The sequence below is a fragment of the Podarcis liolepis genome, assembly GCF_965112155.1.
Source record: "Podarcis liolepis genome assembly, chromosome: 2".
NCBI lineage: Eukaryota > Metazoa > Chordata > Lepidosauria > Squamata > Lacertidae > Podarcis > Podarcis liolepis.
In genome coordinates, this window is record NC_139555.1 from 31,735,906 (window position 1) to 31,752,002 (window position 16,097).

Consider the following 16,097-nt stretch of genomic DNA (forward strand, 5'->3'; position numbering starts at 1 on the left):
GCTGCCTGTGCAAATGAAAAAACGCCACAAGAGGGCATTAGAAAACATGACACCTTTTATTCATCATACGGTATAAAAGCTCTGTACTTTTAGTCCTCTATAAAGAGAATTTTGTTTGAAAGCACCCTCAGAAAAACTTTAAATGAGCTTTTAATTCCAAATTTGACAAGCGACCTGGATTCTCCCGCACAGCGGTGGAGCCGCACGTAAATAAAAGCCTACTTTGTATTTCCACTCAAGTTAAAGCATATTTCAGCAGCATCTGCTTCAGCAAAGGGACAGCTCCCTCGACCAGCAAACAGGCGACTGGAACAGAGAAAAGGAAGTGAACGTGTGAGCGAGGCAAGGAAACGGGAGAGCACAGCTCATTTCAGAAAAGAGAGAAATTCCAGGGAACATTCAGCTCTTTTTCCTGATTAATTAACCTGGAATAGATACTTAAAATCAAAGCAAATGATAGCATCCCGCAGGTGGATGGAAAGGGAGTGCCATTGCTTTAGTCCTCTGCGTATGGGTCCTCTTAAGGGAACGATTATTCATCCCAAGGCAGGTGCAAGACTTTAGGGTCAGCTTTAGACACAGAGGAAAAACCCTCCTTAAAAAAAAAAAAAAGAAACCACGACTTTTAAATGCTTTTAAATGCCCTATTATAGTAAATTATCCACAAAACTTTATGGAAAGCAGAAATATCTCACTCCTCCCCCCCCCCTTATGTCTAGGGGGGAGATCTTCCGCAATTGCCTGCCTCGCAATTCCGCCTTCTGTGGTCTCCTAACCCACAACGCTTTCAAGGTACAGTGGTACCTCGGGTTAAGTACTTAATTCGTCCCGGAGGTCCGTACTTAACCTGAAACTGTTCTTAATCTGAAGCACCACTTTAACTAATGGGGCCTCCTGCTGCTGCTGCTGCGCCGCAGGAGCACGATTTCTGTTCTCATGCTGAAGCAAAGTTCTTAACCTGAAGCACTATTTCTGGGTTAGCGGAGTCTGTAACCTGAAGCGTATGTAACCCGAGGTACCACTGTAGTTAGAAGTTTCTTGGGCGCGGGGGAGAAAGGAAGCCAGCCCCTGCGTTGCCTTCCTCGCTAGCCAGCAGCGAGCTCCGAGCTCGGGCTGCGCCAGCTGGAAGGAGCTGGCTGAGAAAGCGATACAGGGAGCAGGACATCCGAAGCGGCGTCCACGACGGGAGGCTGCTCGTTGGCAACCCCCTGCCCAGTGGCGTAGCGTGGGTCGTCAGCACCCGGGGCAAGGCAAGTAATTTGCGCCCCCTAACCCGTGGATTTGCGCCTCCTAACCCTAACCTCCAGATGTTGCGCCCGGTGCGGCCGGCCCCCCTGCACCCCCCACGTTACGTCACTGCCCCTGCCCGCCCGCCCCTCCGGTTCTCAGTCCTGAGCTGGCGACGTGAAGCTCAAGGGACACTTCTAAAGACCAAGGGAAGGGCCGTCGCGCCTCCAGGGCAGAGCAACTACTTTGCTCGCAGGGGGCGCCCCAGACAGTCCTCAGCAGCATCCTTAAAGGCGAGCTTGTAACCTAAGGTTGGTGATTCGAGCCCACCCATCGACGGCTGTGGGCTTTGCAGGGGGGGTTGGACTAAATGACCCTCGAGACCCCTCCCAACTCTACCATTCTGAGTGCGCCAGAACCACAGAAGGGCATCCTTCCGAATAAGGCTCAGGATCAGGCCGCCTCCTTCTCTCGACGCAGCCTCGACGCCCCCACACCGCTCCTCTCCCCCCGCCCGTCAGGTCTCCCGCAGCTCCGGGGCGCTGGGGGGCTCCGGGAGGAAGCTGGGCGGCCCCGCCTCCGCTCTCGCCTCCCCGATATAAGGAGCCGCCGACGGCGCCGCCTGCCCAAAGAAGCCGCCGTCGTGGCCGAGCGCACCATGCCGGGAGCCGGGACTTCGACGCTGCTCTGCCTCGCCCTGGCCGCGCTGCTCAGCCCGCCCGCCGACGCCTGGTACAAGCAGACGGCCGGACCCAGCTACTACTCGGTGGGCAGGGCGTCGGGGCTGCTGTCCGGCATCCGCCGCTCGCCTTACATGCGCCGCTCCGACGACACCGACAGCAGCAGCACCAGCGCCGAGAGCGGCCCCGGCGCCGCCGCCGCCTCCTTCTTGATGTCCGAGGCGCGCCCGAACCCCAGTGGGCTGCGCAACATGGTGAGCTGCTAGGGGGCTCCCGGGGGCTCCTGGAAGAGAAGGGGGGGTCCCGGGTGGAGAAGGCAGCTGGGGGGGGGTAGTTTCTTTTATATGCATTGTGATTTATTTCAATGCATTGCATTGTATATTTATTATTATTGAGTTAGAGCGTACATTAGCCATTCCCGAAAAGTGTATTCATCAGATAATTATAGTAATAGTATCAACCAGCACATTCTAACTTTTTAAATTAAAAAAAACCTATGTGGTATTATACCTATATTTTTTTACCTATAAAAATCTGAGTGAAAATATCTATTTTAATTGTTTTAATGTTGTATTTTAATCTTGTTTTTAAGTTGTATTCATGCAACTCGTTTTTATTATTAATTGTTAGCCGCCCTGAGCCCGGCCTTGGCTGGGGAGGGCGGGGTATAAATAAATTTTATTATTATTATTATTATTATTATTATTATTATTATTATTATTATTATTATTATTATTATTTGCTGCTCTTTAGCCAAACAGGCCGTCGGGTCGCGCTGTTATCAAGCAGGTAAAGATATTGCAATGACTGAAGGGTCCTGGAGATGCGCAGCTCCGTCCTGGGCACATTGAAAGGCTCTTCTGCTCCACGGGGCTTTAGGATCGCAGTCGAGCAAGCCTTGCCCTCTCACTTTTCCCTTTCCCTTTGCAGGCGGTGTGTGTGAAGGAGGTGGCCCCGGAGCTGCAGAGCTGCCAGCTGCTGCCTGGCTTGCCCAGCGTCATCCAGTGCAAAGCCGATGTCACCGTCTCGCTGGACCCCGCGGACTGCGCCAGCGCTTGAGCCCGGAGCGGGGCATCCGGACGGGGCGAGGAGAGGGAGGGAGGGAGGCGGAGGCAGCGGAGGGGGTTGCTCTCTAGCCAAAGCGACCGACTCCGTCCGGCAGTGTGTGTTTTTTCCCCCTCCTGCATCTCATAATAAAGGCGCTTTAAACGGCTCTTGTGCTTGCCTGGGTTTCTTGATAGAACAGGTTGAACAAAGTTATTGGCTCCAAAGAAAGAGACACCGGGAAGAGAAAGATGACGCCTCTTTGGTCAAAATCTGAGTAAACATAAGTACAGTGGTACCTCGGGTTACAGACGCTTCAGGTTACAGACTTCGCTAACCCAGAAATAGTACCTCGGGTTAAGAACTTTGCTTCAGGATGAGAACAGAAATCGTGCAGTGGTGGCGCAGCGGCAGCGGGAGGCCCCATTAGCTAAAGTGGTGCTTCAGGTTAAGAACAGTTTCAGGTTAAGAACGGACCTCCGGAACGAATTAAGTACTTAACCCGAGGTACCACTGTAATGTGAACTCAGTGGGGCTCCATTCTGACCAGGCATATATCCAGAACAGGGTTTAGGGGTGCTCAGAGGTGCTGCTAGCACCGCCCAGGGGATTTCACATTTGGAGGACAAAGATTTCTCAGCTCCATCCCTCCTGCCGCTGTTGCAATGGGAGAAGCTGCCGCCAAGCCCAGAAAAGGGAAGAGGGTGCCTTTATCTAGGTCAGGGGTAGGCAAACTAAGGCCCGGGGGCCGGATCCGGCCCAATCGCCTTCAAAATCTGGCCCTCAGACGGTCTGGGAATCAGCGTGTTTTTACAAGAGTGGAAGGTGTCCTTTTATTTAAAAAGCATCTCTGGGTTATTTGTGGGGCATAGGAATTCGCTCATTCCCCCCCCCAAAAAAAAATAGTCCGGCCCCTCACAAGGTCTGAGGGACAGTGGACCGGCCCCCTGCTGAAAAAGTTTGCTGACCCCTGATCTAGGCACTTTCAGAGAAACAGAGTGGGTTTTCACGCTGCTAAAATGGTCCCCAGGTTTCTCCCCTCCTAGTCCTGGGATTCAAAGGCAATCAAGGCTAACCAGGAAGATCAAGGATTTCTAAAAGACTGGAGTAAATTTTTAATATATTTAAAAGACCACTGTAAACAGTTAAAATCATTGGTGGGGATGTAATGACACTTGTAATGTGGAATCAACTATGGTAACTATAGATATATAACAGATGAATAATGGTAAAAGATGCAGAATACTTTATTTCAAATATGGAACCCATGGAGAGAGGGCAGGAGGTCCACAGGTTTGAAAGAACCTTTTATTTTAATGTTTGCAATGGTTAAAGTTAAAATGTATAAAACTATGTAAAACCAATTTAAAAACAAAACAAACATGCAAACACACAAAGGCAATCAAGGCTGTAGCCCTCTGCTTGCATTTACCTGGGAGAAAGTCCCACAGAACAGACTGTAATGCATTTCCACAGAAACGTGCACTGGATCGCACTGCCTGGCTGCAATCCAAAGCTTGTTTAGGTAAAGGTAAAGGGACCTCTGACCATTAGGTCCAGTCGTGACCGACTCTGAGGTTGTGGCGCTCATCTCGCTTTATTGGCCAAGGGAGCCGGCGTACAGCTTCTGGGTCATGTGGCCAGCATGACTAAGCCGCTGCTGGCAAACCAGAGCAGCGCACGGAAACGCCGTTTACCTTCGCCGTTTACCTTCCTGCTGGAGTGGTACCTATTTATCTGCTTGCACTTTGACATGCTTTTGAACTGCTAGGTTGGCAGGAGCAGGGACCGAGCAACGGGAGCTCACCCCATCGCAGGGATTCGAACCGCCAACCTTTTGATCGGCAAGTCCTAGGCTCTGTGGTTTAACCCACAGTGCCACCCGCATCCCTAAAGCTTGCTTACATGAAAGCAAATGTACGGCGATCGGTCATTAGTGTTGAGTAAGCAGGGACAAGTCAGGCTGCAACTTATTTTCCTGCAGCAAGGCTGATCCACGAATATTGGCACCATATGGCTTTCCCTATAGTACCTGCCCAACTTAATCACCCTAATAAAAAATAATTAGTGAAATGATAGTTTGCATTTTTAATAGAAATGCCTTTTTATCTGTGTCGAAAACAATTCCACGTCACAACGGGGACAGGGTGGTGGTACTAGAACCAACTTATGGTAATTCTTTATTTGGAAATTTTCTTAATTGCTTTATTTTTGAAAGAATCTCAAAGCATACAAAACAGAAGTCAAATGCAATATATTAGTAAATTAAAATAGCACTGTACTATTCAGTCAGTAACACAAAGACACAGCCACCCCAGATGCCTCTATCCAAAATCCTAGCAGGTCACTTTATAGAACAAAGACAGCTGACCAGAAAAAATATATATAATGGCCATGATGGCTGGGAGTGATGGGAGTTGGAGTCCAGCCACATTTCAAGAAAGCCACAGGTAATCTAATAGGCCATATTCAAAGGTAAAAGCAAGGTGTAACTGTGGCTCAGTCACATGAGAGAGCTATGAAGATCCTAGAAGGAATGTAGATAGAATGTAGGATCTGCTCTGAACCCATCTTTTATTGGTTCACTTTATTCCTGATGGCAATGGGAGGAGGAGGAGGAGGAGGAGGAGAAGAAGAAGAAGAAGAAGAAGAAGAAGAAGAAGAAGAAGAAGAAGAAGAAGAAGAAGAAGAGTAGTAGTAGTAGTAGTAGTAGTAGTAGTAGTAGTTTGGATTTGATATTCCGCTTTATCACCACCTGAAGGAGTCTCAAAGCGGCTAACAATCTCCTTTCCCTTCTTCCCCCACGACAAACACTCTGTGAGGTGAGTGAGGCTGAGAGACTTCAGAGAAGTGTGACTGGCCCAAGGTCACCCAGCAGCTGCATGTGGAAGAGCGGAGATGTGAACCTGGTTCCCCAGATTACGAGACTACCGCTCTTAACTGGAGAACTTTGTTCTTGGCTAAAGTTTGAATAGTCTTGTCCAGGGCTTTTGCCATTGTAAGTCAAGTCAGGAACTGTGGACTATTTCATAGTTATTATTAATAGAGGTTAAACCCATGTCTGTTATGGAGTGGACACTCAGAAATAATATTTATTAATTTCCTAAATTTTATGTATATAAAATTGACTGTGGAAAAATCTCAAAGCAATTCAAAGAAGATTAAACAATAAAATCAAGAAAGAAATCACAACCCTACTTTAAGTCATACAGAAGTTAAAATATTAAAACAGATTAAAATCACCACAACTTTCTAAGCATCAGGGTAGGCTTGTCTAAACAGGAACGCTTTTTTGCAGGCGCTGAAAAGAGCACAGCGAAGGTGCCTGCTTGCTTTCAATAGGCAGGGAGTTCCAAAGTGTAGTGCTGCCACACTAAAAAACTGAGTTCTTACAAACGTGGAACGGGCATTACTGTATGTGGCACCTGTAGTAGTGCCAATTCTGCTGATCGAAGCAGTCAGCTGGTGATCTCTGAGCTGAAGCAATTGTAGTTATCTTAACACTGTACTTGTAAAAGATACATTTGCAAACGTGACTTTTGCATTTGTGGCACAGCTCCGAACTCTATGTGGCGAACACAATTGTTGCATGTACTTCAGTGTTTACACTGTGTACCCTGCCTGGTTCAGAGCTTCTGCATGCGTACACAGTTATTTCAAAACATCTATGTACATAATAATAAATGCACTTTGGAACTTCCAGACAGTTGAGATCAAGCAGGCATATTTTGGTGCTTGCTTATAAAACCCTTTTTTGTTTAGGCAAGCCTTGCCAGCCACGTACCGTAGATGCTCTCATGTTTTTATCTTTTCCGTCTGTTGGTTTTTCTCGTTTTTAAATATTTTTAACTGTTTCATTGAAAAATAATATTTCTTGTAAACGGCTTAGAGGTTTGGTGGCAATCAAGCTGTATATAAATGTTATAAATGAATGAATAATCTATACTTTGTGCCCACTGTGCAATACACACACCCTGGTTCTATTTGTCACACAAAGTGGAGCTGCCCACCCTCTTACATCTTTAGACGTGCGCTTACTTAGAGGTGAGATTCCAGATCCTCCTTTGACTGTCTGGGACAATCTAAATCCTCAGAGCGTGGAGGGAATGGATTGATGTATCAATCCTGGATCCCCTAGTTTGTGGGAATATCTAATTCCATCACTGTCTCTCTGCCTCTCTCAAACACACACACATACACACACACACACACACACACACACACACACACACACAATATTGGAGCTTCAGGAATTACAGGCCCATAAGGCAGATGTCCTCATTTAATCATCTCAACTGCAGAAATTAACGAACTAATTAGGGAGAGGAATAAGTTCCGCAGCCTAATGTTAACTAATACTGTCAAGCAGAACCAGTCACCTTTCCTCAGAGACAGCAGCAGCTGCAGCTTAATTACAAGTGACAGCACTGCTCACAGATAGAGGAAAGAAATCCCCACCTCCAGGAAGGGGAGATGAGCGCTGTTAGCAGCAGCTTGTTTACTCAGCAAGAAGTTGATTTTGGGGTACATTAGCACATGGGCATAGGCAGGATATTGGGGGGGACCTTTTGTGGGTGGGCAGAACCTCAGTTTGCTATGTATTTTTACTAATTTATATTTATTTGGGCAGTAGCTACCCCTTCTTGCCTCCCCCTTGGCTATGGGCATGCATTAGCATGGTGCAGGGGGGAGATATGATGGCCCCCTTGTAGCCGCTATTGAGAGGAGGACTTGGAACATCCTGCAGGAGAAGGCAGAAAGCGTGTGTGTGTGTGTGTGTGTGTGTGTGTGTGTGTGTGTGAGAGAGAGAGAGAGAGAGAGAGAGAGAGAGACACTAGACACATATAAAAATGTTGTGAAAAAAAATATTGAATCTGCCATAGCTCACCATTGCCATCTAGTGTCACATTTGTATAATTCACTTTAGTAAAGGTAAAGGGACCCCCTGAACTTTAGATCCAGTTGCGGACGACTCTGGGGTTGTGGCGCTCATCTCGCTTTACTGGCCGAGGGAGCTGGCGTACAGCTTCCGGGTCACGTGGCCAGCATGAATAAGCCTCTTCTGGTGAACCAGAGCAGCGCACAGAAATGCCGTTTACCTTCCCGCCGGAGTAGTACCTATTTATCTACTTGCACTTTGACATGCTTTCGAACTGCTAGGTTGGCAGGAGCAGGGACTGAGCAACAGGAGCTCACCGAGTCGCAGGGATTCGAACCACCAACCTTCCGATCAGCAAGTCCTAGGCTCTGTGGTTTATAATTCACTTTACAACACACTTAAATACTTTATTTGCAGCTGTATAGCTGAGTCCAGAGGGGACGCGGGTAGCGCTGTGGCTTAAACCACAGAGCCTAAGGTTTACCGATCAGAAGGTTGGCGGTTTGAATCCCTGCGACAGGGTGAGCTCCCGTTGCTCGGTCCCTGCTCCTGCCAACCTAGCAATTTGAAAGCATGCAGTGCAAGTAGATAAATAGGTACCGCTCCAGCAGGAAGGTAAACGGTGTTTCTGTGCACTGCTCTGGTTCACCAGAAGCGGCTTAGTCATGCTGGCCACATGACCCGGAAAAACTCTGTGGAAGTGGACAAACGCCAGCTCTCTGCCTGTAAAGCGAGATGAGCGCTGCAACCCCAGAGTCGTCCATGACTGGACCTAATAGTCAGGGGTCCCTTTACCTTTACCTTTACCTGTAGCTAAGTCCAGAGAGAGAGAAATTGCTGAAACAACGCACATAGAAGCCAGTGTAGCATTGTGGTTAGAGTGTTGCACTAAGACCTGAGAGATCAATTCAAATGCCCAGTCTGCCATAAAGTTCACCACTCACTGTATTTTACCCCAACCTACCTCATGGGTTTGTTATGAGGATAAATGGGCGGAAGTAGAACTGTTGTGTGGTTCCTTGAGAAACACTGTGTTTTCATGTGTTCCACCCCCAAACCAGCTGTGATCCGATTTGAAAATGTAAGCCACTTGGAGACATCCATGTCCCCACTCTGCCCACTGGTCTGGACAGACAGCAGGAGACGTGGAAACACATTTAACCCTACTGATGTGTACAACAACCAGCAAATGTGCTTTGAAACATAGGTGGGTGGGTGGGTGTGATCTCATTGCATTTTAAGCCAGCAATGTGTACACAGCCAAGGAGTGGAAGGGAGATCATCAATGAGTAGAATCAGGTTCAAGAAGAAAATCAAGTCTAGCTCAATAGTGTCTGCTTCACAGATTGGCAGCAACTGTCCAGGGTTTCAGCCAGAGATCTCTCCCAGGTGCTGTGGCTCAAACCTTGGAGCTTTTATGTGCAAGGTGTGTATTCTGCTACTGAGCCAGGGCAGGACATAAGTAGAATTAGCAGCTCCTTGCCTTCTCCACAAGCGTTAACATCTTTGGAAGAGGAACATGCAGTTAAGAAGCACTGTCATCCACCCATTTGCTGCAGTCATCTATTCTCTCACCCACAGAGCATTGCTGGAGTTGTGCTTGCAAAATCAAGACAAAAAGAGGATGGACCAGTAGAGTGGTGTACCACCTAAGTGGGAGAAACCATTCCTGAATGTTCTGATGCTGTTTTAAGAGTAGCAGTTGTCATATATGGGTCCACAGCAAGCAAATCGACATGTGAAAGCACAGCCCCCACTCTTCGGTTTGGGAATCCCTTAACCAAATTACTCTTCCCTGTGTGAATGTGTAGAATTATGGGGGTGGAAGAAAGTGGTAGTGGGGAACATCTAAAAGGGATGGGGAGGTTTCTTCGCCCCCTGGGTCATTCCAGGCGGGAGCTTAATTTGCATATGGGTCCATTAGATATTGCAAAGGGATTGTTAGCCTCAGGGTTTTTGTTACATATCTGAAATATACTCAGAGTCGAGAGTGGATTTCATGCTCCTTATTCAGCTCATAGTGGTGAGGAGGAATGGAACTTCCCCCAGAATGTCTGCTTTATATACATTATTTACACAATGGGCCCCACGTGATTGGCTACTTCCGGGATTCACCTGTGGGCCAATCAGGTTGCGGATACACTTCCAACTGGAGCTGGATTGGGTGGCTCCTGTGGACCAATCAGACTGCTGCATTTTGGATCCTATTCAACTCAGTACATAACAATATCATTTCCACCCCCCACCCACCTAGGAAGGGTGCATCTGGATTAAATGGGAGGCAAGGGAATAGAGGTCATTATTTTGATGGCAATGATGTTGTTTGCAAAAAAAACCTTGTACGCAGGAGCAGGAACACTGATCCCACAAAAACTACAACAACAACTATCTGGAGTATCACCTTTCAGAAATTAGACAAGTCCAGTTTCAAAACCAGCAAAGTTCTTCATTCCCATAGCAATTCCCCTCTGTAACATCCGCCATTTGTCAAGCAGAACTTTTTCTTCTGTACTTACTGACAAGGAAGTGGCTCCATGGCCTCCTGGGCCCCATCAGGCCTGTGACAAGCATGAGTTTATAGGATCCCACCAAGTGCCACCGCTGCTCAGCCAGTGGAAAATTACTGGCTGGAAGCGACTGACAAATTGGTGCTCATAAACTATGTGCTATGTCCTCCTCCTGAGCCCTGGCACTCATGGCTGCAGCAGTGGCTGAAGGGCCATGGAGCAAGGAGGAGAAAGAGATGGCACACATGGAGGAATCAGAGAACTGGGGATCAGGAGACAGAGTGAGGTATGGGTGCTACACAGGAAAATCCAGCACAGTGGTACCTCTGGTTGTGAACGGGATCCATTCTGGAGGCCTATTCGCAACATGAAAAGCCCGCAACCTGAAGCGCTGTATTTGTGCAGGTGCATGGCACAATTTGGTGTTTGTGCGCATGCGCGAAGCACAATTTAGCGCTTCTGTGCTTGCGTGAGCGGCAAAACCTGGAAGTAACCCTTTCCGGTACTTCCGGGTCACCGCAGGACACAACCTGAAAAAACGTAACATGAAGCAAACGTAACATGAGGTATTATTGTACTTTTTTCAGCCGGAACTCGCCGGAACTCAGGAGCAGGGACCGAGCAACGGGAGCTCACCCCGTCACGGGGATTCAAACTGCCAGCCTTCTGATTGGCAATACCTAGGCTCTGTGGTTTAGACCACAGTGCCACCCTCACTTATTTTCTCTCACTGCCTTACTCTGCCTGTTGGTGGGGACCAGCTTAGCATCTCTTGTTTCCATCTTTTCCCCAACTACAGGACAGCCACACATACTTGGAACTTATCCTGCACTGAAAGTGATGCTCCCTCCAGAGCAAAGCTTAAATGCATCCTGAATTGGGTGCCTATATTGGGGGTGGGCAGAGGTGAGAGGCATTTAATCTCATGTGACAAGCCGTTTGAAATGGAAACAAGGTGTTTCCCAGCCTGGCGCACCTAAATCTGAAGGACTGCTAGTTCCTTCCCTTCCTCTCCTCCAGTCAAAATTATTAGGGATTAGAGAAATGTCATGACTGCCGATGAAGAGGGGGCTGGGGCTAATTGCACGACCAGTGCACATCCCACATGGTATTAAGAAATCAATGGGTTTTATCCTAGAACTAGCCTACTCTCTGGATTCAACTCGGTCAATAATATATTGGAAAAGTGTCCATCCCATATCTCGACTGCTCCTGTTCTCTCAGTGGTTGTGTAATTAAAAAGTCAATCAGGTTCTGGAGATCCCTTCATCCATCTCTGCAAGTACTGGTCCAATGTAATCATGCTGCAATGTTGGGGGCAGGTTTTGGTTTTTTTAAGGGTGACTGCAGGCAGTCACACTGACACTTCAATTCCCTCAATAATATCATCCTATACTGAACACCTTACCCCATATCTTGTCTGATAAGCATTTGCTGTTACTGTACAAGGTGAGACACCCCCATTTCATGAATATAAGTTGAAAAGAAGATCACAGCATATATAAGCATAAGCTAAGGTGACCACAGTGTATAGTGGATTTGGGTGGTCTAAACTGTGGTCTAAACCACTGGGCCTCTTGGGCTTGTTGATCAGAAGGTTGACGGTTTGAATCCCTGCTACGGAGTGAGCTCCCGTTGCTCTGTCCCAACTTCTGCCAACCCAGCAGTTCGAAAGTATGCCAGTGCAAGTAGATAAATAGGCACCGCTGTGGTGGAAAGGTAAACAGCGTTTCCATGCGCTTTGGTTTCCATTACGGTGTTCCGTCGCGCCAGAAGCGGTTTGGTCATGCTGGCCACATGACCCAGAAACCTGTCTGTGAACAAATGCCAGCTCCTCTAGATGTTAGATCCTGCCTGAGATCCTGTACCTGTACTTGCCTGGTTTCCTGCCTTGTGTCCTGCCTTGGCCCTGTCAGACTGACTCCTAGCGGAACCTTCGGATTCTGGACCAGTCCTGGACTGCGTTTCATGGGTTACCCCTGGGCCCAGCACACAGGGGTCCTTTACCTACCTTTTTACATCCACATAAGCTGAGAGGAACACCACAATGAACTAGTCTCAATTGCTATGTTCTGCCTCCCTTCTCTGCCTCCATCCATCTTGGGAGACAATGCAGTTGTCCCACTTTGGGATAAGGACAGGAGTGTAAACATTCTCGGAATGTGGCCTTGGGAGTACTATGAAAAAATTATCCTTTCTCTGCTTCCCCCCCCCAAACCCCCATTCCCTCCCTTTTTTCTGTTTTCAGTTTAATCTTGGAAATATCCAAGAACTTTGCTGTAAACTTTCCCACTCCCCAAACTTCTTGGCCCCAGGGGAAGTTTTTTTCTTCATGATTCCAAAAGCACAGCCATCTCAGACAGGCAGTGCCAGTTGCCCACCTACACATGGATTGGGTTCCTCTGTCTCCTTTAGGCTGCTCCATCATCCCACCAGTTAGCAGTTAATTCCACTGACATTTATTGACATTTGGAAGGTTGGGCGGAATAGGGGGGGGGAACCCTGGCTCTGTGGAGGCTGCCAGACACAGCATGCACCCTGCGGTAGCAATAACAAGCTAGCTGTACGCATCCTCCCATTTCCATACTAATCACCTCCCCAACCCCAAACCACCTGCACGCCCAGACAGCAGCCCCAGGCCCTGGAAGGAGCCAGTGCCAAGGAGCAGTCGCTGCCACCCGTGCTATAGAGCAGCAGGCAGGACAAGAAGTGCTCAGAGAATTCCACTGGCGACACTTAAGGCCGAAAGAGTGATGCAGAGCCCCACATGGAGCCCAGTAACAAAGGGGTTGGGGCTGAATACATAGAAACACTCTGTGACACTGTGCTCACTCTGGTGCTAGAGAGGGGATATCTTTTTGTGGGCTTCTTTTCTACAGTTCAGGAATGTGCCCCCACCCCCCAATATGGCTCGACTACAACTTCCATCTTTCTTTGACCATTGGCTTCATCTAACAGAATCTAGAGAGCCACAGATTCTCCATCCCTGCACTGGCTCCCCTCAATAAAAGACAAGTGAAGTTCAGGGAGCATAAAGACCATGGAAAGTACCCCGAAATTCCTAATTTTGAGGACAAGCTCCCTCCTTGTTCTGGTTCTCATGTGCAGCTATCACTCCACAGCTCTTAAACGGCCACTGGGTTAAGCAATTTACACAGCACTGGGTGCACTTGTGTGAATTATCCAAGTCAATCATCATCCCATTTATTGCAAAGCTACAATTGCATCTGCACTGCCTTCCATTTACTCTGTGATGGCTTCAGATGAGAGTAGAAAACCCAAATGATGAGTCAAGTTAGAAAGCAACAAGCAGTGCCTTCTCAAATAACCTTGCAGACCCTTTGATATCAGAACGGGAGCTATGAGCTTCACACACTAACACTTTCCCCACAAATTGGGAGAGGGAGGGAACAGAGACACGACTGCGGCTCTGGTTTCAGAGTACCAGGTAAGGTGGCACTCTCAAAGAAAACAGAAGCAGCAGCAGTAGTTGCCTGGGAGGAGAGAAGGACTACTTCCCAACCACTGAAGAGAGAAAGTAGCTGTCAATTCCGCCTTATCAAAAGCATTCAGTATATAATTTGGGGTGGGAAACCTGTGGTACTCCAGATGGTGTTTGGACTCCAACTCCCATCAGTCCCAGCCAGCATGGCCAGTGGTCTGGGGTGATGGGGATTGTGGTTCATTCCAGCCACACTTGGAGGGCCCTATCCCTGAACTGTAAGAGGCAAGCAGCCCTCTCAAGTGCTTGATGGACAAGATGTTCAAGAGGATGAGGTGTCAGATATGTTCCTTTGTACAGGGTGAGTCCTTTAAAAGAGGCCCCGTGGAAGCAGAGTACACATGTTCCACAGGGCCTCTTTTAAAAGACTCACCCTGTATATAGACCCCTTCCAGCACAAAGGGTGCTGTCACAAGCAGGCTAAGGATATTGACTTCCTCTAAAGGTAAAGAAAGGGTAAAGGACCCCTGGACGGTTAAGTCCAGTCAAAGGCAACTACGGGGTTGCGGCACTCATCTCGCTTTCAGGCCAAGGGAACCGGCGTTTGTCCACACACAGCTTTCCGTGTCATGTGGCCAGCATGACTAAACCACTTCTGGCGCAATGGAACACCATGACGGAAACCAGAGTGCATGGAAATACTGTTTACCTTCCTGCCATAGTGGTGCCTATTTATCTACTTGCACTGGTTTGCTTTTCAACTGCTAGGATGGCAGAAACTGGGACAGAGCAACGGGAGTTCACTCAGTCACAGGGATTCGATCTGCCGACCTTTTGATCAGCAAGCCCAAGAGGCTCAGTGGTTTTTAGACCACAGCACCACCTGCGTCCCCATAGTCACCTTTGACTGGACTTAACCATCCAGGGGTCCTTTACCTTTTACCTTGACTTCCTCTAAGACAGAGTCACTCAGATAACACCAGTCCCAACTGAATTAATCAAACTAAATGTGAGAAGGAGGGCAGAAGGCCCCTTTTGAAGGAGAAACTATTCTAAGGAACATTATACTCAGAAGACAGCAGCTGTACCACAGCTAACAGAAACTTCCACAAGACCTTTTCTCCAAGGAGCTCAGCTCTCTTCTCCTTCTCATCTTATATAACTTCCACTGTATCTGACACAAATGCATCCTTTGAATCTTGTTTATGTGTTCCCACAGACACACAAAGTTAGGTACACCCAGAATAATGGAATGGGTGAGGGGAAAGAAGCCTCACAAACCAGCTACCAACAAAGCGCTAATGGAGAGATGACCATAGATCACAATCACCTGAGTGGTTATTGAAGAGCTCTTGCTCTCTCACCATCACTTGTACTAACCCCTCCAGCTACTGTTGTGCCACTGTGGTACTTCTAGATTCTTCCTGTGACATAAAATCAATTTCTTTGTAGCAGCGTTCTTCAAGCCCAAGCCTTTCTGGCTCCTGAAAGATACCAGACGATAAATAAAATACCCAAGTAGAGCATTCAGAAATAAGATTTCACATTTAGTTCTAGCAACCAGGGCCAGAGCTCCATGTTGGAGTGTCTGCTTTGCATGCAGAAGGTACCAGAAGGTGTCTCCATTAGAAAGACTCCTGCCTGAAACTCGTCTATAAAGCCACAACCAATCAGTATAGACAATACTGAGCCAGGCTTACCAATGGCCTCATTCAATATAAGGCATCTCCCTATGTAATGTATTGAAATACCTTTTCCAACAATTCGACAACGTGCCATTGTCATAACATATAATTTGTCACACAATGTGCTTTATATTAACAGGCATTGGTGTGCAGCACATCTATTACAGTGGTAGGTACCTTGGTTGTTGAACTTAATCCGTTCTGGGAGTCCGTTCAACTCCCGGAGCGGTTCGAAAACCAAGGCGTGGCTTCCGATTGGTTGCAGGAGCTTCCTGCACTCAACTGGAAGCTGTGGAAGCCGCGTTGGATGTTCAGCTTCCAAAAAAGTTGGCAAACCAAAACACTCACTTCCAGGTTTGCTGCTTTCGGGAGCCAAAACATCAGAGTACCAAGGCATTTGACAATCAAGGTATGACTGTATAGCAAGTATCCCATAATGTCAAAATGTTTTGGACTACAACTCCCATCAGCCACAGCCATGCTGATTGGTTGCTGAGAGCTGTAGCCCAAAGTATCTGGAGGACATGAGGTTAGGGAAGGCTGATGTATGTTATTGTGCGGGCAAAGTTTTCATTCCTATTATAATCTAACACAGTGTTTCCCAAACTTTGTAGTTTTTGGACTACAACTCCC

At 47.7% G+C, this 16,097-nt stretch overlaps 1 protein-coding gene across 1 annotated transcript; it reads left to right on the forward strand.

The window, feature by feature from the left end:
• The first annotated feature begins 1,868 nt into the window (after positions 1-1,868).
• On the forward strand, positions 1,869-2,973 carry NPB (neuropeptide B). Its single transcript, XM_083490822.1, has 2 exons — positions 1,869-2,161; positions 2,838-2,973. The coding sequence occupies exons 1-2, from the start codon at positions 1,886-1,888 to the stop codon at positions 2,964-2,966; spliced, it is 405 nt and encodes a 134-aa protein (XP_083346948.1). The 5' UTR covers positions 1,869-1,885; the 3' UTR covers positions 2,967-2,973.
• The last annotated feature ends 13,124 nt before the right edge of the window (positions 2,974-16,097 follow it).

What these genes read in the sequence shown, in the direction of transcription:
- NPB (XM_083490822.1), top strand. Translation starts at nt 1,886, where the DNA reads ATGCCGGGAGCCGGGACTTCGACGCTGCTCTGCCTCGCCCTGGCCGCG. An exon ending in CCAGTGGGCTGCGCAACATG is followed by an intron (nt 2,162 to 2,837) that starts GTGAGCTGCTAG and finishes TTCCCTTTGCAG; the next exon opens with GCGGTGTGTGTGAAGGAGGT.